The 16533-nt window shown below is 41.4% G+C and overlaps 1 protein-coding gene across 1 annotated transcript in view; it reads right to left on the bottom strand.

Annotated features, from left to right (window-relative positions):
- Nucleotides 1-5804: 5804 nt before the first annotated feature.
- LOC100449509 (histone-lysine N-methyltransferase 2C-like) overlaps nt 5805-16533 on the bottom strand; it is a 60288-nt gene continuing 49559 nt past the window's right edge. The window contains 6 exon segments of the mRNA XM_054560586.2: nt 5805-7179; nt 9049-9157; nt 9441-9514; nt 9931-10047; nt 15098-15266; nt 15546-15676. Coding sequence (XP_054416561.1) covers nt 7087-7179; nt 9049-9157; nt 9441-9514; nt 9931-10047; nt 15098-15266; nt 15546-15676 — 693 coding nt within the window. The 3' untranslated portion in view covers nt 5805-7086.

Raw genomic sequence — 16533 nt, 5'->3', positions numbered from 1 at the left:
CTACGCCCACGGAGTCTCGCTGATTGCTAGCACAGCAGTCTGAGATCAAACAGCAAGTCCGCAGCGAGGCTGGGGGAGGGGCGCCCGCCATTGCCCAGGCTCCCTTAGGTAAACAAAGCAGCCTGGAAGCTTGAACTGGGTGGAGCCCACCAAAGCTCAAGGAGGCCTGCCTGCCTCTGTAGGCTCCACCTCTGGGGGCAGGGCACAGACAAACAAAAAGACAGCAGTAACCTCTGCAGACTTAAATGTCTCTGTCTGACAGCTGTGAGGAGAGAAGTGGTTCTCCCAGCATGCAGCTGGAGATCTGAGAACGGACTGACTGCCTCCTCAAGTGGGTCCCTGACCCCTGACCCCCGAGCAGCCTAACTGGGAGGCACCCCCCAGCAGGGGCAGACTGACACCTCACACGGCCGGCCAGGTACTCCAACAGACCTGCAGCTGAGGGTTCTGTCTGTTAGAAGGAAAACTAACAGAAAGGACATCCACACCAAAAACCCATCTGTACATCACCATCATCAAAGACCAAAAGTAGATAAAACCACAAAGATGGGGAAAAAACAGAGCAGAAAAACTGGAAACTCTAAAAAGCAGAGTACCTCTCCTCCTCCAAAGGAACGCAGTTCCTCACCAGCAACGGAACAAAGCTGGACGGAGAATGACTTTGACGAGCTGAGAGAAGAAGGCTTCAGACGATCAAATTACTCCGAGCTACGGGAGGATATTCAAACCAAAGGCAAAGAAGTTGAAAACTTTGAAAAAAATTTAGAAGAATGTATAACTAGAATAACCAATACAGAGAAGTGCTTAAAGGAGCTGATGGAGCTGAAAACCAAGGCTCGAGCACTACGTGAAGAATGCAGAAGCCTCAGGAGCCAATGCGATCAAATGGAAGAAAGGGTATCAGCCCTAGAAGATGAAATGAATGAAATGAAGCGAGAAGGGAAGTTTAGAGAAAAAAGAATAAAAAGAAACGAGCAAAGCCTCCAAGAAATGTGGGACTATGTGAAAAGACCAAAGCTACGTCTGATTGGTGTACCTGAAAGTGACGGGGAGAATGGAAACAAGTTGGAAAACACTCTGCAGGATATTATCCAGGAGAACTTCCCCAATCTAGCAAGGCAGGCCAACATTCAGATTCAGGAAATACAGAGAACGCCACAAAGATACTCCTTGAGAAGAGCAACTCCAAGACACATAATTGTCAGATTCACCAAAGTTGAAATGAAGGAAAAAATGTTAAGGGCAGCCAGAGAGAAAGGTCAGGTTACCATCAAAGGGAAGCCCATCAGACTAACAGCGGATCTCTCGGCAGAAACCCTACAAGCCAGAAGAGAGTGGGGGCCAATATTCAACATTCTTAAAAAAAAGAATTTTCAACCCAGAATTTCATATCCTGCCAAACTAAGCTTCATAAGTGAAGGAGAAATAAAATACTTTACAGACAAGCAAATGCTGAGAGATTTTGTCACCACCAGGCCTGCCCTAAAAGAGCTCCTGAAGGAAGCGCTAAACATGGAAAGGCACAACCGGTACCAGCCACTGCAAAATCATACCGAATTGTAAAGACCATCGAGACTAGGAAGAGACTGCATCAACTAACGAGCAAAATATCCAGCTAACATCATAATGACAGGATCAAATGCACACATAACAATATTAACTTTAAATGTAAATGGACTAAATGCTCCAATTAAAAGACACAGACTGGCAAATTGGATAAAGACTCAAGACCCATCAGTGTGCTGTATTCAGGAAACCCATCTCACGTGCAGAGACACACATAGGCTCAAAATAAAAGGATGGAGGAAGATCTACCAAGCAAATGGAAAACAAAAAAAGGCAGGGGTTGCAATCATAGTCTCTGATAAAACAGACTTTAAACCAACAAAGATCAAAAGAGACAAAGAAGGCCATTACATAATGGTAAAGGGATTAATTCAACAAGAAGAGCTAACTATCCTAAATATATATGCACCCAATACAGGAGCACCCAGATTCATAAAGCAAGTCCTGAGTGACCTACAAAGAGACTTAGACTCCCACACATTAATAATGGGAGACTTTAACACCCCACTGTCAACATTAGACAGATCAATGAGACAGAAAGTCAACAAGGATACCCAGGAATTGAACTCAGCTCTGCACCAAGCGGACCTAATAGACATCTACAGAACTCTCCACCCCAAATCAACAGAATATACATTTTTTTCAGCACCACACCACACCTATTCCAAAATTGACCATATACTTGGAAGTAAAGCTCTCCTCAATAAATGTAAAAGAACAGAAATTATAACAAACCATCTCTCAGATCACAGTGCAATCAAGCTAGAACTCAGGATTAAGAATCTCACTCAAAACCGCTCAACTACGTGGAAACTGAACAACCTGCTCCTGAATGACTACTGGGTACATAATGAAATGAAGGCAGAAATAAAGATGTTCTTTGAAACCAACGAGAACCAAGACACAACATATCAGAATCTCTGGGATGCATTCAAAGCAGTGTGTAGAGGGAAATTTATAGCACTAAATGCCCACAAGAGAAAGCAGGAAAGATCCAAAATTGACACCCTAACATCACAATTAAAAGAACTAGAAAAGCAAGAGCAAACACATTCAAAAGCTAGCAGAAGGCAAGAAATAACTAAAATCAGAGCAGAACTGAAGGAAAGAGAGACACAAAAAACCCTTCAAAAAATAAATGAATCCAGGAGCTGGTTTTTTGAAAGGATCAACAAAATTGATAGACCGCTAGCAAGATTAATAAAGAAAAAAAGAGAGAAGAATCAAATAGATGCAATAAAAAATGATAAAGGGGATATCACCACTGATCCCACAGAAATACAAACCACCATCAGAGAATATTACAAACACCTCTATGCAAAGAAACTAGAAAATCTAGAAGAAATGGATAAATTCCTCAACACATACACCCTCCCAAGACTAAACCAGGAAGAAGTTGAATCTCTGAATAGACCAATAACAGGAGCTGAAATTGTGGCAATAATCAATAGCTTACCACCAAAAAAAGTCCAAGACCAGACGGATTCACAGCCAAATTCTACCAGAGGTACAAGGAGGAGCTGGTACCATTCCTTTTGAAACTATTCCAATCAATAGAAAAAGAGGGAATCCTCCCTAACTCATTTTATGAGGCCAGCATCATCCTGATACCAAAGCCTGGCAGAGACACAAAAAAAGAGAATTTTAGACCAATATCCTTGATGAACATTGATGCAAAAATCCTCAATAAAATACTGGCAAACAGAATCCAGCAGCACATCAAAAAGCTTATCCACCATGATCAAGTGGGCTTCATCCCTGGGATGCAAGGCTGGTTCAATATACGCAAATCAATAAATGTAATCCAGCATATAAACAGAACCAAAGACAAAAACCACATGATTATCTCAATAGATGCAGAAAAGGCCTTTGACAAAATTCAACAACCCTTCATGCTAAAAACTCTCAATAAATTAGGTATTGATGGGACATATCTCAAAATAATAAGAGCTATTTATGACAAACCCACAGCCAATATCATACTGAATGGGCAAAAACTGGAAGCATTCCCTTTGAAAACTGGCACAAGACAGGGATGCCCTCTCTCACCACTTCTATTCAACATAGTGTTGGAAGTTCTGGCCAGGGCAATTAGGCAGGAGAAGGAAATCAAGGGTATTCAATTAGGAAAAGAGGAAGTCAAATTGTCCCTGTTTGCAGATGACATGATAGTATATTTAGAAAACCCCATTGTCTCAGCCCAAAATCTCCTTAAGCTGATAAGCAACTTCAGCAAAGTCTCAGGATACAAAATCAATGTGCAAAAATCACAAGCATTCTTATACATCAATAACAGACAAACAGAGAGCCATATCATGAGTGAACTCCCATTCACAATTGCTTCAAAGAGAATAAAATACCTAGGAATCCAACTTACAAGGGATGTGAAAGACCTCTTCAAGGAGAACTACAAACCACTGCTCAAGGAAATAAAAGAGGATACAAACAAATGGAAGAACATTCCATGCTCATGGGTAGGAAGAATCAATATCGTGAAAATGGCCATCCTTCCCAAGGTAATTTACAGATTCAATGCCATCCCCATCAAGCTACCAATGACTTTCTTCACAGAATTGGAAAAAAATACTTTAAAGTTCATATGGAACCAAAAAAGAGCCCGCATCGCCAAGTCAATCCTAAGCCAAAAGAACAAAGGTGGAGGCATCACACTACCTGACTTCAAACTATACTACAAGGCTACAGTAACCAAAACAGCATGGTACTGGTACCAAAACAGAGATATAGATCAATGGAACAGAACAGAGCCGTCAGAAATAATGCCACATATCTACAACTATCTGATCTTTGACAAACCTGACAAAAACAAGAAATGGGGAAAGGATACCCTATTTAATAAATGGTGCTGGGAAAACTGGCTAGCCATATGTAGAAAGCTGAAACTGGATCCCTTCCTTACACCGTATACAAAAATCTATTCAAGATGGATTAAAGACTTAAATGTTAGACCTAAAACCATAAAAACCCTAGAAGAAAACCTAGGCATTACCATTCAGGACATAGGCATGGGCAAGGACTTCATGTCTAAAACACCAAAAGCAAGGGCAACAAAAGCCAAAATTGACAAATGGGATCTAATTAAACTCAAGAGCTTCTGCACAGCAAAAGATACTACCATCAGAGTGAACAGGCAACCTACAAAATGGGAGAAAATTTTCGCAACCTACTCATCTGACAAAGGGCTAATATCCAGAATCTACAATGAACTCCAACAAATTTACAAGAAAAAAACAAAAAACCCCATCAAAAAGTGGGCGAAGGACATGAACAGACACTTCTCAAAAGAAGACATTTATGCAGCCAAAAGACACATGAAAAAATGCTCAACATCACTGGCCATCAGAGAAATGCAAATCAAAACCACAATGAGATACCATCTCACACCAGTTAGAATGGCAATCATTAAAAAGTCAGGAAACAACAGGTGCTGGGGAGGATGTGGAGAAATAGGAACACTTTTACACTGTTGGTGGGACTGTAAACTAGTTCAACCCTTGTGGAAGTCAGTGTGGCAATTCCTCAGGGATCTAGAACTAGAAATTCCATTCGACCCAGCCATCCCATTACTGGGTATATACCCAAAGGACTATAAATCATGCTGCTATAAAGACACATGCACACGTATGTTTATTGCGGCATTATTCACAATAGCAAAGACTTGGAACCAACCCAAATGTCCAACAATGATAGACTGGATTAAGAAAATGTGGCACATATACACCATGGAATACTATGCAGCCATAAAAAATGATGAGTTCATGTCCTTTGTAGGGACATGGATGAAATTGGAAATCATCATTCTCAGTAAACTATCGCAAGAACAAAAAACCAAACACCGCATATTCTCACTCATAGGTGGGAATTGAACAATGAGAACACATGGACACAGGAAGGGGAACATCACACTTCGGGGACTGTTGTGGGGTTGGGGGAGGGGGGAGGGATAGCATTGGGAGATATACCTAATGCTAGATGACGAGTTGGTGGGTGCAGCGCACCAGCATGGCACATGTATACATATGTAACTTACCTGCACATTGCGCACATGTACCATAAAACCTAAAGTATAATAATAATAATAATAATAATAAAAGAAAAAATAAATAAATAAATAAATAAAATTACATCTTCCAAAAACCCTATTGCCAGAGTCCTGCAGCTGTAAGCATAATCACATCTCCTTTTTTTTTTTTAACTTTTTCAAATTTTTGTGTTAAATAGAAGGCTAAAGGGTTAGATTTAAGTTTCTGCTACATGATCCTATTATGTTTACATGATTCTCTGTGGCTGAAACAAAGTTCTAATCAAAACTACTTTTGCTGAAGAAAAAATTCAGCCTCCATTTGGGTGTATTTTTAAGCAGTTATTCACAGTTATCACAAATTGTAAGCACAAAAAAACCTGACTGAAGAAGTAGGGATGCAACAATATAATATGAAAAAATTAGTTTAAATTACCAAAACAGCTATAAAAGTTGTAGTCGTAGCATACGCCCCGCTCTGTCAGAAGTAAGGTGTATAAAACCATTAAGTACTAATAGACTGCAGTTTTCAAAAAACCCCAAACACTCTATGTTGAAATTTTGGTTATTACATAATTATAATGGCATATTTTATAACACAAAATTATATTGTAACATCCCTATGAACATTTTATAAGCACCCGAGCTGCTGCAGAGCCTGGTAGCATTTGGTCAATAACTATTTTTATACTGTATTTTTTCTCAAAATATTTACGTATCTGTACAAAGTAACAGGGTTTGTTAGTTCTGCAGGTAACAGCAGCAGCTTGGCTTTCTTCTAACTTTATTTAAAAATAGCTTCATTCACTTATTCAATAATAAATACAAAAGTTTCTCTTATTTTACAGAAATCAAAAACTACAATAAACTGACTCATGGAATCAAGTATTTAAATGTATTTAGTGCAAGTTATTATCCCTTAGCTCTATCCCTAAGGAAGTCTTTTCAGTACATTCCTTGTTCAGTGGTATCTACTTTATTTAAAAACATTTTGAAGTTAGAGGGCCTGTCCCTTTTTAATAAGGCCATGGCCAGCACTCTCTGTCCCCTTCGCTGGTGATTTCAGTCTTACATTCGTAGGAAGGCCCCTGCCCAGGGCAAGGCAGCCATCGGCTCTTTGCCCCAGTAAAAGTTTCTCCTTAGTGAGACTAAAAAACCAAAACAGCGAAACCCACCCACAAGGGAAAAAAAAACAAAAAACAAACAAAAAAAGAAAGAAAAGGAAAAGAAAAAAAAGCAAAAGTGCTGGGCCATTCTGTAATTCCGTTGAACCTCGGCCACTTCAGGAACGCTGCTTCTGTCAGCTTCCTCCTGGCGCTTCTTTAACCTAAAGGACTGAGGAAATCAGAACTCCCAGAAGCTTTTTCAAAAAGTCATAAAATAGAAAACAAAAATATCTTTCTGTCTGCAAAATTCCAATGGTGTGTTGAATTGCCTCTTCCTAGGGACAAGCCGCCCGCTGAGCTAGCAAGGAATGCATTTCAGTTCATCCACTTTCGGCAGTTCACAGCTCCACAGTGACACGGAATCTTGTGCTGGTCATCTTCAAAGTCAAACTTATAGTCATAGCAGAGCTGCCCACGGCAAAGACACAGGGTAAGAAAGGACAGCAATGAAGGCAATGGCGTTTCTGCCTCCATCTCCCTTGCATTTTCAAACCAGCAAACAAAACAGACGTAAATTAAGGAAGACCTGATTTCTTGAGGTTCCATGGGACCCTGGGGGAACCCTGAAAAGAGGCACTGTGCTTGCACAGAGGAAATGAGGGAGGCAGTATTTTTAAACAGCCAGATCTGAGAACGGGGAGCCTGACCGGAGAAAGCTGTATTTCTGTGACTTCTCATAATGCTGTCCCTGCAAGTGGATGGAGGCGACTGGAAGGGCAACTGCTTTCCTACCCCTCTCCCTAAAACCCAGAAGCCTTTCACTTCCCCTGATTTACCAAATGGGGCATGCAAGTCTGGGTGAGATGAACTGCCAGCTAACACTGTTTTCCCTCTTTCATTTTTCCTCACTCAAGACTGAAAGGATGTCTTTCTATTTAGAGGTCACCAAATTAACATCTCAGACCAATCAAGGTAGGTGGGAGTCTGCGTGAGTCCCATGGTACAAGCCTCACTGTGTGGCCCCTGCAGCCCCCACCACCCCAGAAAGACCCGATGCTGCAAAATGAAGGGGAGGCCCAGTAATTTCTAGGTCTCTTCTGATTGAAATGATTCTAGACACTAGCTGGAAAGACCTTCTACACAGAAAGGAAGGAAACCAGTGTTTACTGAGCAGCTGTTCTTGGCAATGATTCCACTGCTTTCTTTCATGTATCTGCTGAGTCCTTACAAGAGCCTGGTAAGGAAGTCATTTTCTCCATCTTGCAGAAGATAAAATAGGGGCTCAGATTAAACTACTTACTCAAGAATACTCAAGTAGGAAGGAGGCAGGTGGCCCTGGGCTGAGTCTCTTCTGACCACCATGGTAGCCATTGGTTACTGGCACCGTGCCAGGGCTCCCACACACTGTCTTATTTACATGTTACTTTGAGATGTATAACGGGCCTTGGGTCTAGTTGGATCCTTATTCTTGACTAAGAAAGGAGATTCCACAAAGACCCAAAATACAGATAGAATCCCACGAATGCCATGGCTATGTTCATGAAGGGAGAGGAGCACCAACAAAGCCAAGCCACTTGCCTCACTCCCCAAATGCGGGACGTTTCCTACAGAAACCAAGCCTGCTGCTCAGTGACAGCTTTCCAGGAAATGCCAATTCCAGAACCAAGGTACCTGAATCACAGTGGGAAAGACCAAGTTGGGAAGCAAATGCAGCAATTAAGGCCAAAAATAATCCCAACGGGTGAGACGCCGGACCAGAGTCACCTCTGAGAGCACGGAGACAAATAGCAAGCTTGGCACTCGGCATTTTGAAGACAACAACCCACACCTGAACTGCTGGAGAATGTGACGATGTGGGCACTTGGTTAAGCATGCAATGATCGTCAGCGTGAGCACACAATCCTCAGCAGCACGGCTGCCCAGATTTGCCACCCATAGCCCAACAGTGCCATCCCAAGAGCCACGGCCCCCTTGGAGACGGACAGGGATGCACTTCAGAGGGGACACTGCCAAACTGTGTCCAGGTTAAGGGGATAAAGAAGGATCCTATGGCACATAGAAATGATACCACCTGGGTGCCATGGGGATGCTGAATCTGTGGCACAGAAGGGAAGGGAGAGGTGACAGCAAATGCTCACAGAGCTGCCATGTGGAGGAAGGTGAACTGGAATGCCTGAAGGGTGAGATATTGCAGGGTGGGAACATCTGGCCTACTATAGACAGAGTTTTTATCACAACAAAGAACTGGGAAACAAGTGAGTAAGTGACCTGTGTGAGGAGGGAACTATTCACCCAGGATCTGAACAACATGGCAGACGCAATCTCTCACACTCTTACCTCTTCTCCTTTCTGGATTCTCCGATTGGAGCTGATGATAATTTTGTGTCCTCTCTCAAAAGTCACCACTTCAGCCACACAATTAGGTGCACACGAATGGTTGATATACCTGCAAGCCACCATGTCAGAAAACTATATTGTAAAACAGCTAGAAGCAGCTTTAAAAACTTCCCATTTATTGAGAAAGCAGTTTTTGCTAATTAAATTTCTATTTGCCCATTGTTAGAAGCACAAATATAAAATTTAAATAAAAATTCTCAAAACTCATTTGCTCTGAATGTTTAGTCACTGCCAGGCTGCAGTGAGAGCCTTTCCCTTGGCTTCAGTGTTCTCTCCACCAGCACTGGCCCCATGAGCAAAAGCACTCCCCGTCAGGTTCCTCGCTGTCTCACCTTGCAGGCCCTCCTGTGAGCGTCGTGTCAATCACGTGGTCGTTATCTATGCGGAACATGTACACACCACGGTTCTGAGGGAAAAGTCAGTCAGTAAGTCATCAATGTCGACCTGAAACTCCTCTCTGTGTTCCTATCCACACCAGGAGGACTCAGTCGAAACTGAACGGAACGGCACCCTCATCACCCTTACTGTGGATATTCTGTTAGGCACAGATGACATTTACATGGCACGAATGGAAAGCATGGAATCAGTAGGTTGTGTGTGAAGCCAGCCTCATTAATTTACAGTTGTCTATCAAAGTAAACCATAACACCAATTGAAAGAGATAAAACTGATAAAAATACAATAATATACAGATATGGCTTTTGTTTAAAGCTGAATGCAGCATTGACAGATTTCATTCTGCCTTTCAGGGTGTCTGGTTGGCATGGAGAAAGGGAGAGGTTGATGGTGCTGTTTATACAATCGCGGGGACCAGACACCTACCTGAGACTCATAAAGTTTCTCTTTTCTGTTTGCTACTTCATTTCGAATGATAGTCCCGATATACTCAATGACCATGGTGTGCTTCTCAATTTCTCTAGCAGTATACAGGCCCAGCCCCTAAAAAAAAAAAAGTGTTTACATACTTCCAATTTATGTGACAACAAGTCTTTTTTCTGTTTTTCATACAAAGGTTTCACCCTTGGGTCTTATTAGAAGCCATACTTAAGTTTCACTTGAACTCAAATCATTTTTGAATATGCTGTTTTCTGAAATTTAAAAAATTGGACATTTTTACTACTTAAAACTATGCCATCACTAGCTTATTCCTACGTCTTTTTTAGCACTAAATTCTTAGGGTCTATGTATAAAGTAGTACTTTATACATAGTACTACTTTGTATGTATACGTATACATACATATGTATGTATACGTATGTATACATATGTATACTTGGCTGTCTTATGTATTGGCTGTCTTATGTATTAGGCTATCTAACCTTCCAGATGACATAGCTGAGTTCCCACCAACTAAATAAGCTTATTGACTTGTGGTGTTTATTTTACCCCAATACTATTTCAAAAAAGACATAATAAATTTAATAACATAGAAATCGGGCTAACTATAACCAATCACTGATACTGTAAACAGGGTTCAGACTTGGCTCTGAGTTTCCCAGGAGCCAGGGCAAAGAGCACACACAGGAAACGTCACTCTGCTGTAAATATCAGGAATGCTGGAAACAAATGAAGCTCTTGGGGAAGGTAAATTTTTCACTAATACAAAATTCTGAGGCTGGGAAAGAAGTTTGAACTGGCTGAAATGGAAGCAGCTCTCACTGTGCAGCTTGTACTCCCGTGCTGGTGGCCTGCTAGGTGCACTATTTTAGGTTGGTAGCACAACTTGTAGAGAAACATACTAAAAAAATATGGGTCTTTCCCATAAATAGTTGTATTTTCTTGTCCCAATTTTGGGTTTTTGCCCTTAATTCCGACTAGAAGGCAACTGAATGCAAAAGTACTAGACTAGATGTACTAGACTAGATGCAACTAAATCAGAAGTACTAGACTAGAATGCAATTCGAGAATTGAACTGAATTCTAGAATGCAGAAATCAACTGCATTCTAGTCGGAATTACTAGGACCACCATGTGCTGCCCCAGCTGCGTCCTCATGAAGCACATCCGGGAGCACACGGTGGGAAGGGCCATGTGAGAGACTTTAGTATGTGAACTGATTTATCCTCTGAACAAGCATCTTTGATTATCTGTTCTACTCCAGATACAACTCACAAGTGAATGAACCAGAACACACAAAAAGTACGTATGGAGATCAATATAGTGTGGTTTAAGAATAAACAAGATCAGTGGAAATGAAGAGATTCTAAATAGGCCAGGTGTGGTGGCTCACGCCTATAATCCCAGCACTTTGGGAAGCCAAGACAGGTGGATCCCTTGAGGTCAGGAGTTTAAGACCAGCCTGGCCAACATGGTGAAACCCCGTCTCTACTAAAAATACAAAAATTAGCTGGGCGTGGTGGCGTGTGCCTGTAATCCCAGCTACTAGGGAGGCTGAGCCAAGAGAATTGCTTGAGCCCCAGAGGCAGAGGTTGCAGTGAGCTGAGATCATGCCACTGTACTCCAGCCTGGGCAACAAAGCGAGACTCCAGAGGCTGAGGCATGAGAATCGCTTTAATCTGGGAGGCAGAGGTTGCAGTGAGCCGAGATGGCACCACTGCACTCCAGTCTGGCTGACAGAGTGAGACTCCATCTCAGAAAAGAGAAATAGATCCCTGCATGTATGAAAATCTAATGTATAGTAGTAACTGGTATTAAAATTCAGTTTATAGTCAAGATTTCGTGGGGTTAAAAGAAGAAAAAGGCCAGGTGCGGTGGCTCACACCTGTAATACCAGCACTTTGGGAGGCAGAGGTGGGTGGGTCACAAGGTCAGGAGTTTGAGGTCCAGCCTGGCCAATATGGTGAAACCCCATCTCCACTTAAAAAAAAAAAAAAAATTAGCCGGGCATGGTAGTGCACACCTGTAGTCCCAGTTACTTGGGAGGCTGAGGCAGAAGAATTGCTTGAACCTGGGAGGCAGAGGTTGCAGTGAGCCGAGATCGTGCCACTGCACTCCAGCCTGGGTGACAGAGGAAGACTCCGTCTCAAAAAAAAAAAAAAAAAAATTCATGCCAGCCACGCGGACTCATGCCTGTAATCCCAGCACTTTGGGAGGCCGAGACAGGTGAATTGCTTGAGTCAGGAGTTCAAGACCAGCCTGGACAACATGGCAAAACCTCATCTCTAAAAAAATGTTTTTAAAAATTAGCCAAGTATTGTGGCATGCACCTGTAGCCCTGGCTACTCAGGAGGCTGAGGTAAGAGGATCGCTTGAGCCCAGGAGATCGAAGCTGCAGTGAGCTGAGATTGTGCCACCGCACTCCAGCCTGGGCGACAGAGTGAGACCCTGTCTCAAAAAAGAAGAAAGAAAATCAGTTAAATATGAGTGGGTTACTTCTAAATGGTCCTTCAACAACTGGTTATCCAATGGAACAAAACGAAATTATATTTTTAAAATGTTATGCAAGAAATACTCTAGAATACATATATAATCTAGGGTCTTGACCAAGACTAGATGCAATAGAAAATTATGTATGTTTATTTATATAAACATTAACTTTTACAAGAAAAAAGATGTCACACTTGCTGGTAGGCAAAGGATATTTTGTAGGGGAAAATTCTGAATAGTGTAAACTGCTAAAAATTGAAAAATGAACAAAGGATATGAATACGCAATTCCTATGAAAGCAAATCCAAATGGCCGACATGAAAAGCTGCCTATTCAATTACGGTAACAACATCAGTCTATATTTATCAGACCAACTAAACAAAAAAATAGTAACACCAACTACAAATGGGAAACAAGAAAACAGTCTCACATGCTGCAGGAAGAAGTGTGCAGTAAGAGCCTTTTTAGAAAATTGGCAATATCTATTTAAATGAAAAGTACACACGCTTTTACACAGAAACCTCACGTTTGGGAATATACCCCATAGGAGTGAAACTATTAATTCATTGTGATATTTGTACAAGATATAGCAACACTGTTTGTTATGAGAAAGATTATAAATAAAATAAACACTCATCAGTAATGCAATGGTTTAACTGCAGTTCATCAACACTATGGAACATCACGTAACCATTAAAAAGAATGAAATGAAGCTACCTCAGTTGATCGAGAGGGATCTCTGATTATTACAGAGAAAAGGAAGACGGAGAAAAATAAATATAACATGATTCCACTTTTATATATGTACATAAAAGTGTATATATTTCTAAGATATTAGCACAGAAAAACAGGATACATATTAGATCATCCACGGGATCCCCAGGGAAGTGGACAGATGGGAGGGTGGCAGGATGAAATGAGTAAAGAGACAGAAACCAGAGCTCTCAAAAATGCTTCAGGTTAAAGATGACAGGTTGAACACAGTTAAGATACCCACTAAAATCACAGTAAAAGCACACTCCTCAAGAACACGAATGGGTATAAGAGTGAATGGACTATTTAAAATGAGAAGTAATTGACTTAGCAGGGGAAAGCTAGAACTGGAAGGAGTAGAGGCAAAGCACTAATTCACCCACAAAATCCGAGAGAGGCTGTTGCCTCTCTAGGGGCAACAGCAGAGAAAACATAGATACTCCACTCATAATGTAAAAACAAAATATCAAACAACAAGATCAAGAGCAGAAAGGGCTCGTAGCTAATCTCTAAAAATAGACAAGAAAGATTAGCAGATAAAGTAGAGGAAGTCTCAGAAAGAACAGAGAGACAAGGAAACAAAAAACAGAAGGGGAGAAAGGATGTAAGACAGAAATTATTCTCTGGCATGCATGAGAATCATCCAGGAGGCCCCACCTCCAGAGCTGGATTCAGTGAGGCTGGGCTGGGGCCCCCGAACCTGCACGTCCTAACAAGCTCCCAGGTGATACTGCTGCTTCTAGTCTCAGGTCCACACTCTGAGATCCTGAATCTCAGGAGTTTTAGTGCAAACACAGAGGAAACAGAGGGGCAGAACTTGCAAAAGAATGAATACAAAACACATTTCTCAGACAGAAGGTCACAATGCTCCAGGTTGAAAGGGCTCATCAAGGGAGGAAAGCAATCAACAAAAAGACCTTCAGTGAGGTGTAGTTCTGTGAAATGTCCAAATATCAATAAAGAGAAGATCCTACAAACTTCTAGTGAGGAGTAAAAGGGTTCCAACAAAGGAACAAGAATCTGAATGAGTATAACAAAGGAATGCTGATCCAATTTATATGGTAAAGATACTTTGCTGGCTGCTGAGAAGGAACTGGATGGGAGGAGACAGCCAGGCCTGCAGTGGTACAGGCAAGTGATATGTGGCTCAAGATAGGGCTGGGAAACCTAAGAGTGGATCTGAGAGAATTTTTAGGAGAAAACAGAACTTGATGATGCTTTAGGTTTAATCTGGCAGTACTGAAGCCAATGTACACAAACGGTAACATCACTCAGCAAGGAGCCTGTAGGATGGCGGGGTTTAGGAGCTGGACAAGTTTGACAAAGTAAGAGCTTTGTAATTCCATTCTGAGACATCCAAGGAGAAAAATGCTGAACAGGCATTTGGATATTTGGGTCTGCAGCTCAGGAAGTATGGACTATAGGTGTAAACTTAAATGCTTAGCCTATACACAGCCTTACTTGTAAGACAGTCCACAGTCTACCAAAAAACGTGCACTGATTTCATGAAACAGTAGCTTCCAAAAGATAAGGTAACTTCCAAAATTGGTGTACCTTTGGAAAATATTTTCATTTGTATTTCTCTCAAGTGCTTGAAACAGGTCTACTGAGCACTCCACAAATCCAGTGTGTGCAAATTACAATGCTACCTGCCTCCCAGGAGCTCTCAACAAGATGCAAAGATGTGGATTCCACTGGTCTGCTTTCCATTTGGGGAAGCCAATCACCAAGATCCAAGACTACATATTAAATCCCTAGTGTTACGAAGGGACAGGATTTGATAGGATTTTGAAAACATGTTTCTGTCCCTGCAGCTATGTGAAATCATTTTCACATACTGGACATCAATAGCTTCAGATTGCTAGACTCCACCCTGTCTCTCCACTTCCTGTACACAAAGTATTTCTTCACCTGAATCCGAGACCGTGCCAGATACACATTGGATTTCCACTCAGTCTTCTTCTTCCGGTACTTCGATGACTTGGAGTGAACAAACTGTTTACTATAAGGTGTGTTCAGTTCTCCAGTGACTGTGCTCTGAAATGACTTTGAGGTGCTGGTGCTGTTTAAGGTGTGAGGCCTGCAGACAATGGCATATCAACAGGAAAAAAATAAAAGGAAAACTGAAGATACCTCTGAGTAATGCCCAAAACCAGGTTAATTCAAATTCTTACAACAACATACATGGAAAGCTGCCTAGCAGAGACACACGGCGAGTTCTCTTATGTAGTTGGGCACATACACAGCCAGACAGCAGGGTTTGTAAGCAGTAGACAAATAAGGCACAGGAAATCACTAATATGCCTAGAAACCCTGGGCTGTACTATGTGAAGTTAAAACAAAATACCTTAACACAAACCTCTTGACATGGGCACTCATTTTAGGTTCAGAACGGGCACAACCTGTGGGGTTAATGGCAAGAGGAAGTTCCATGAGAGGATTTCGGCCATATCGGAAGGTATAGTCTTCACATGCCTCAACCCCAGGTAGCTGAAAAGAAGCAAAGTAGACACAAAGTCATCCCATCTGGTGGAGACTACAGACAATCTCAAGCTGGTCAAAGGATGGCCCACGACACAAATAACTCATCAGCGTTTTCCCCGATAATAAAATGGTCTTCTAGCTTATGTTAACACTATTGGCCTGCAGGTAGATCTACTTAAATATGAGTATGCAAATTCAGTTTCAAAGCCAAACTTAGGTAAACCCTGCCAAATGCTCCTTGAAGAAAAAGATTAGCCCATGCAACAAACACTGGCTGACCAATATACACGCTTGTGTGATTTCAGGGTCTGACTGAAACACACAATACCCACAAACACAGGGCATGTAGTGATTCACATTTAGTTCTTTCACCCGTATTAATGCCAACTTTTATATCTCTGTCTGGAATTTTACAATTAAAAACAGTTAAAAAATCATCTATATGGTTTCTTTCTTGATCGTTTCTCACTTCTTTCAATTTGACTCTGATATGATGAGGTCATCGCTCTCCATGTCCTGGGAGCATAAAGCATAGGTGTTAACTCAAGCTTTACTCAAAGTCATTTACATGTTAAAGGTCTTTTCTGGAATACATTGCTTGTGAAATTTATTTCTCTATAGTCATAATATCACTTAGGCAGGGCGATTCCAAAGAAAACAATTAGGCACATTACTCAGTGGCTTTTGGGGTTTCCTCTGCCTGTCCAAAGAAAACACACCAATGATATTTTTATTCTTGAAAACAATGCCTTAGAATCATACAATTTTCTAAAACTATTGTGTAGATATGGTTCAGTTAGACTCACTGACATTAATCTTTTAAGCAAAGAAATGTCAAGAGAGGACATATATCAGTGCTGCTG

This window comes from Pongo abelii, chromosome 6 (assembly GCF_028885655.2).
Source record: "Pongo abelii isolate AG06213 chromosome 6, NHGRI_mPonAbe1-v2.0_pri, whole genome shotgun sequence".
Taxonomy (NCBI): Eukaryota; Metazoa; Chordata; class Mammalia; order Primates; family Hominidae; genus Pongo; species Pongo abelii.
This window is presented reverse-complemented; position numbering and strand designations above follow the sequence as displayed.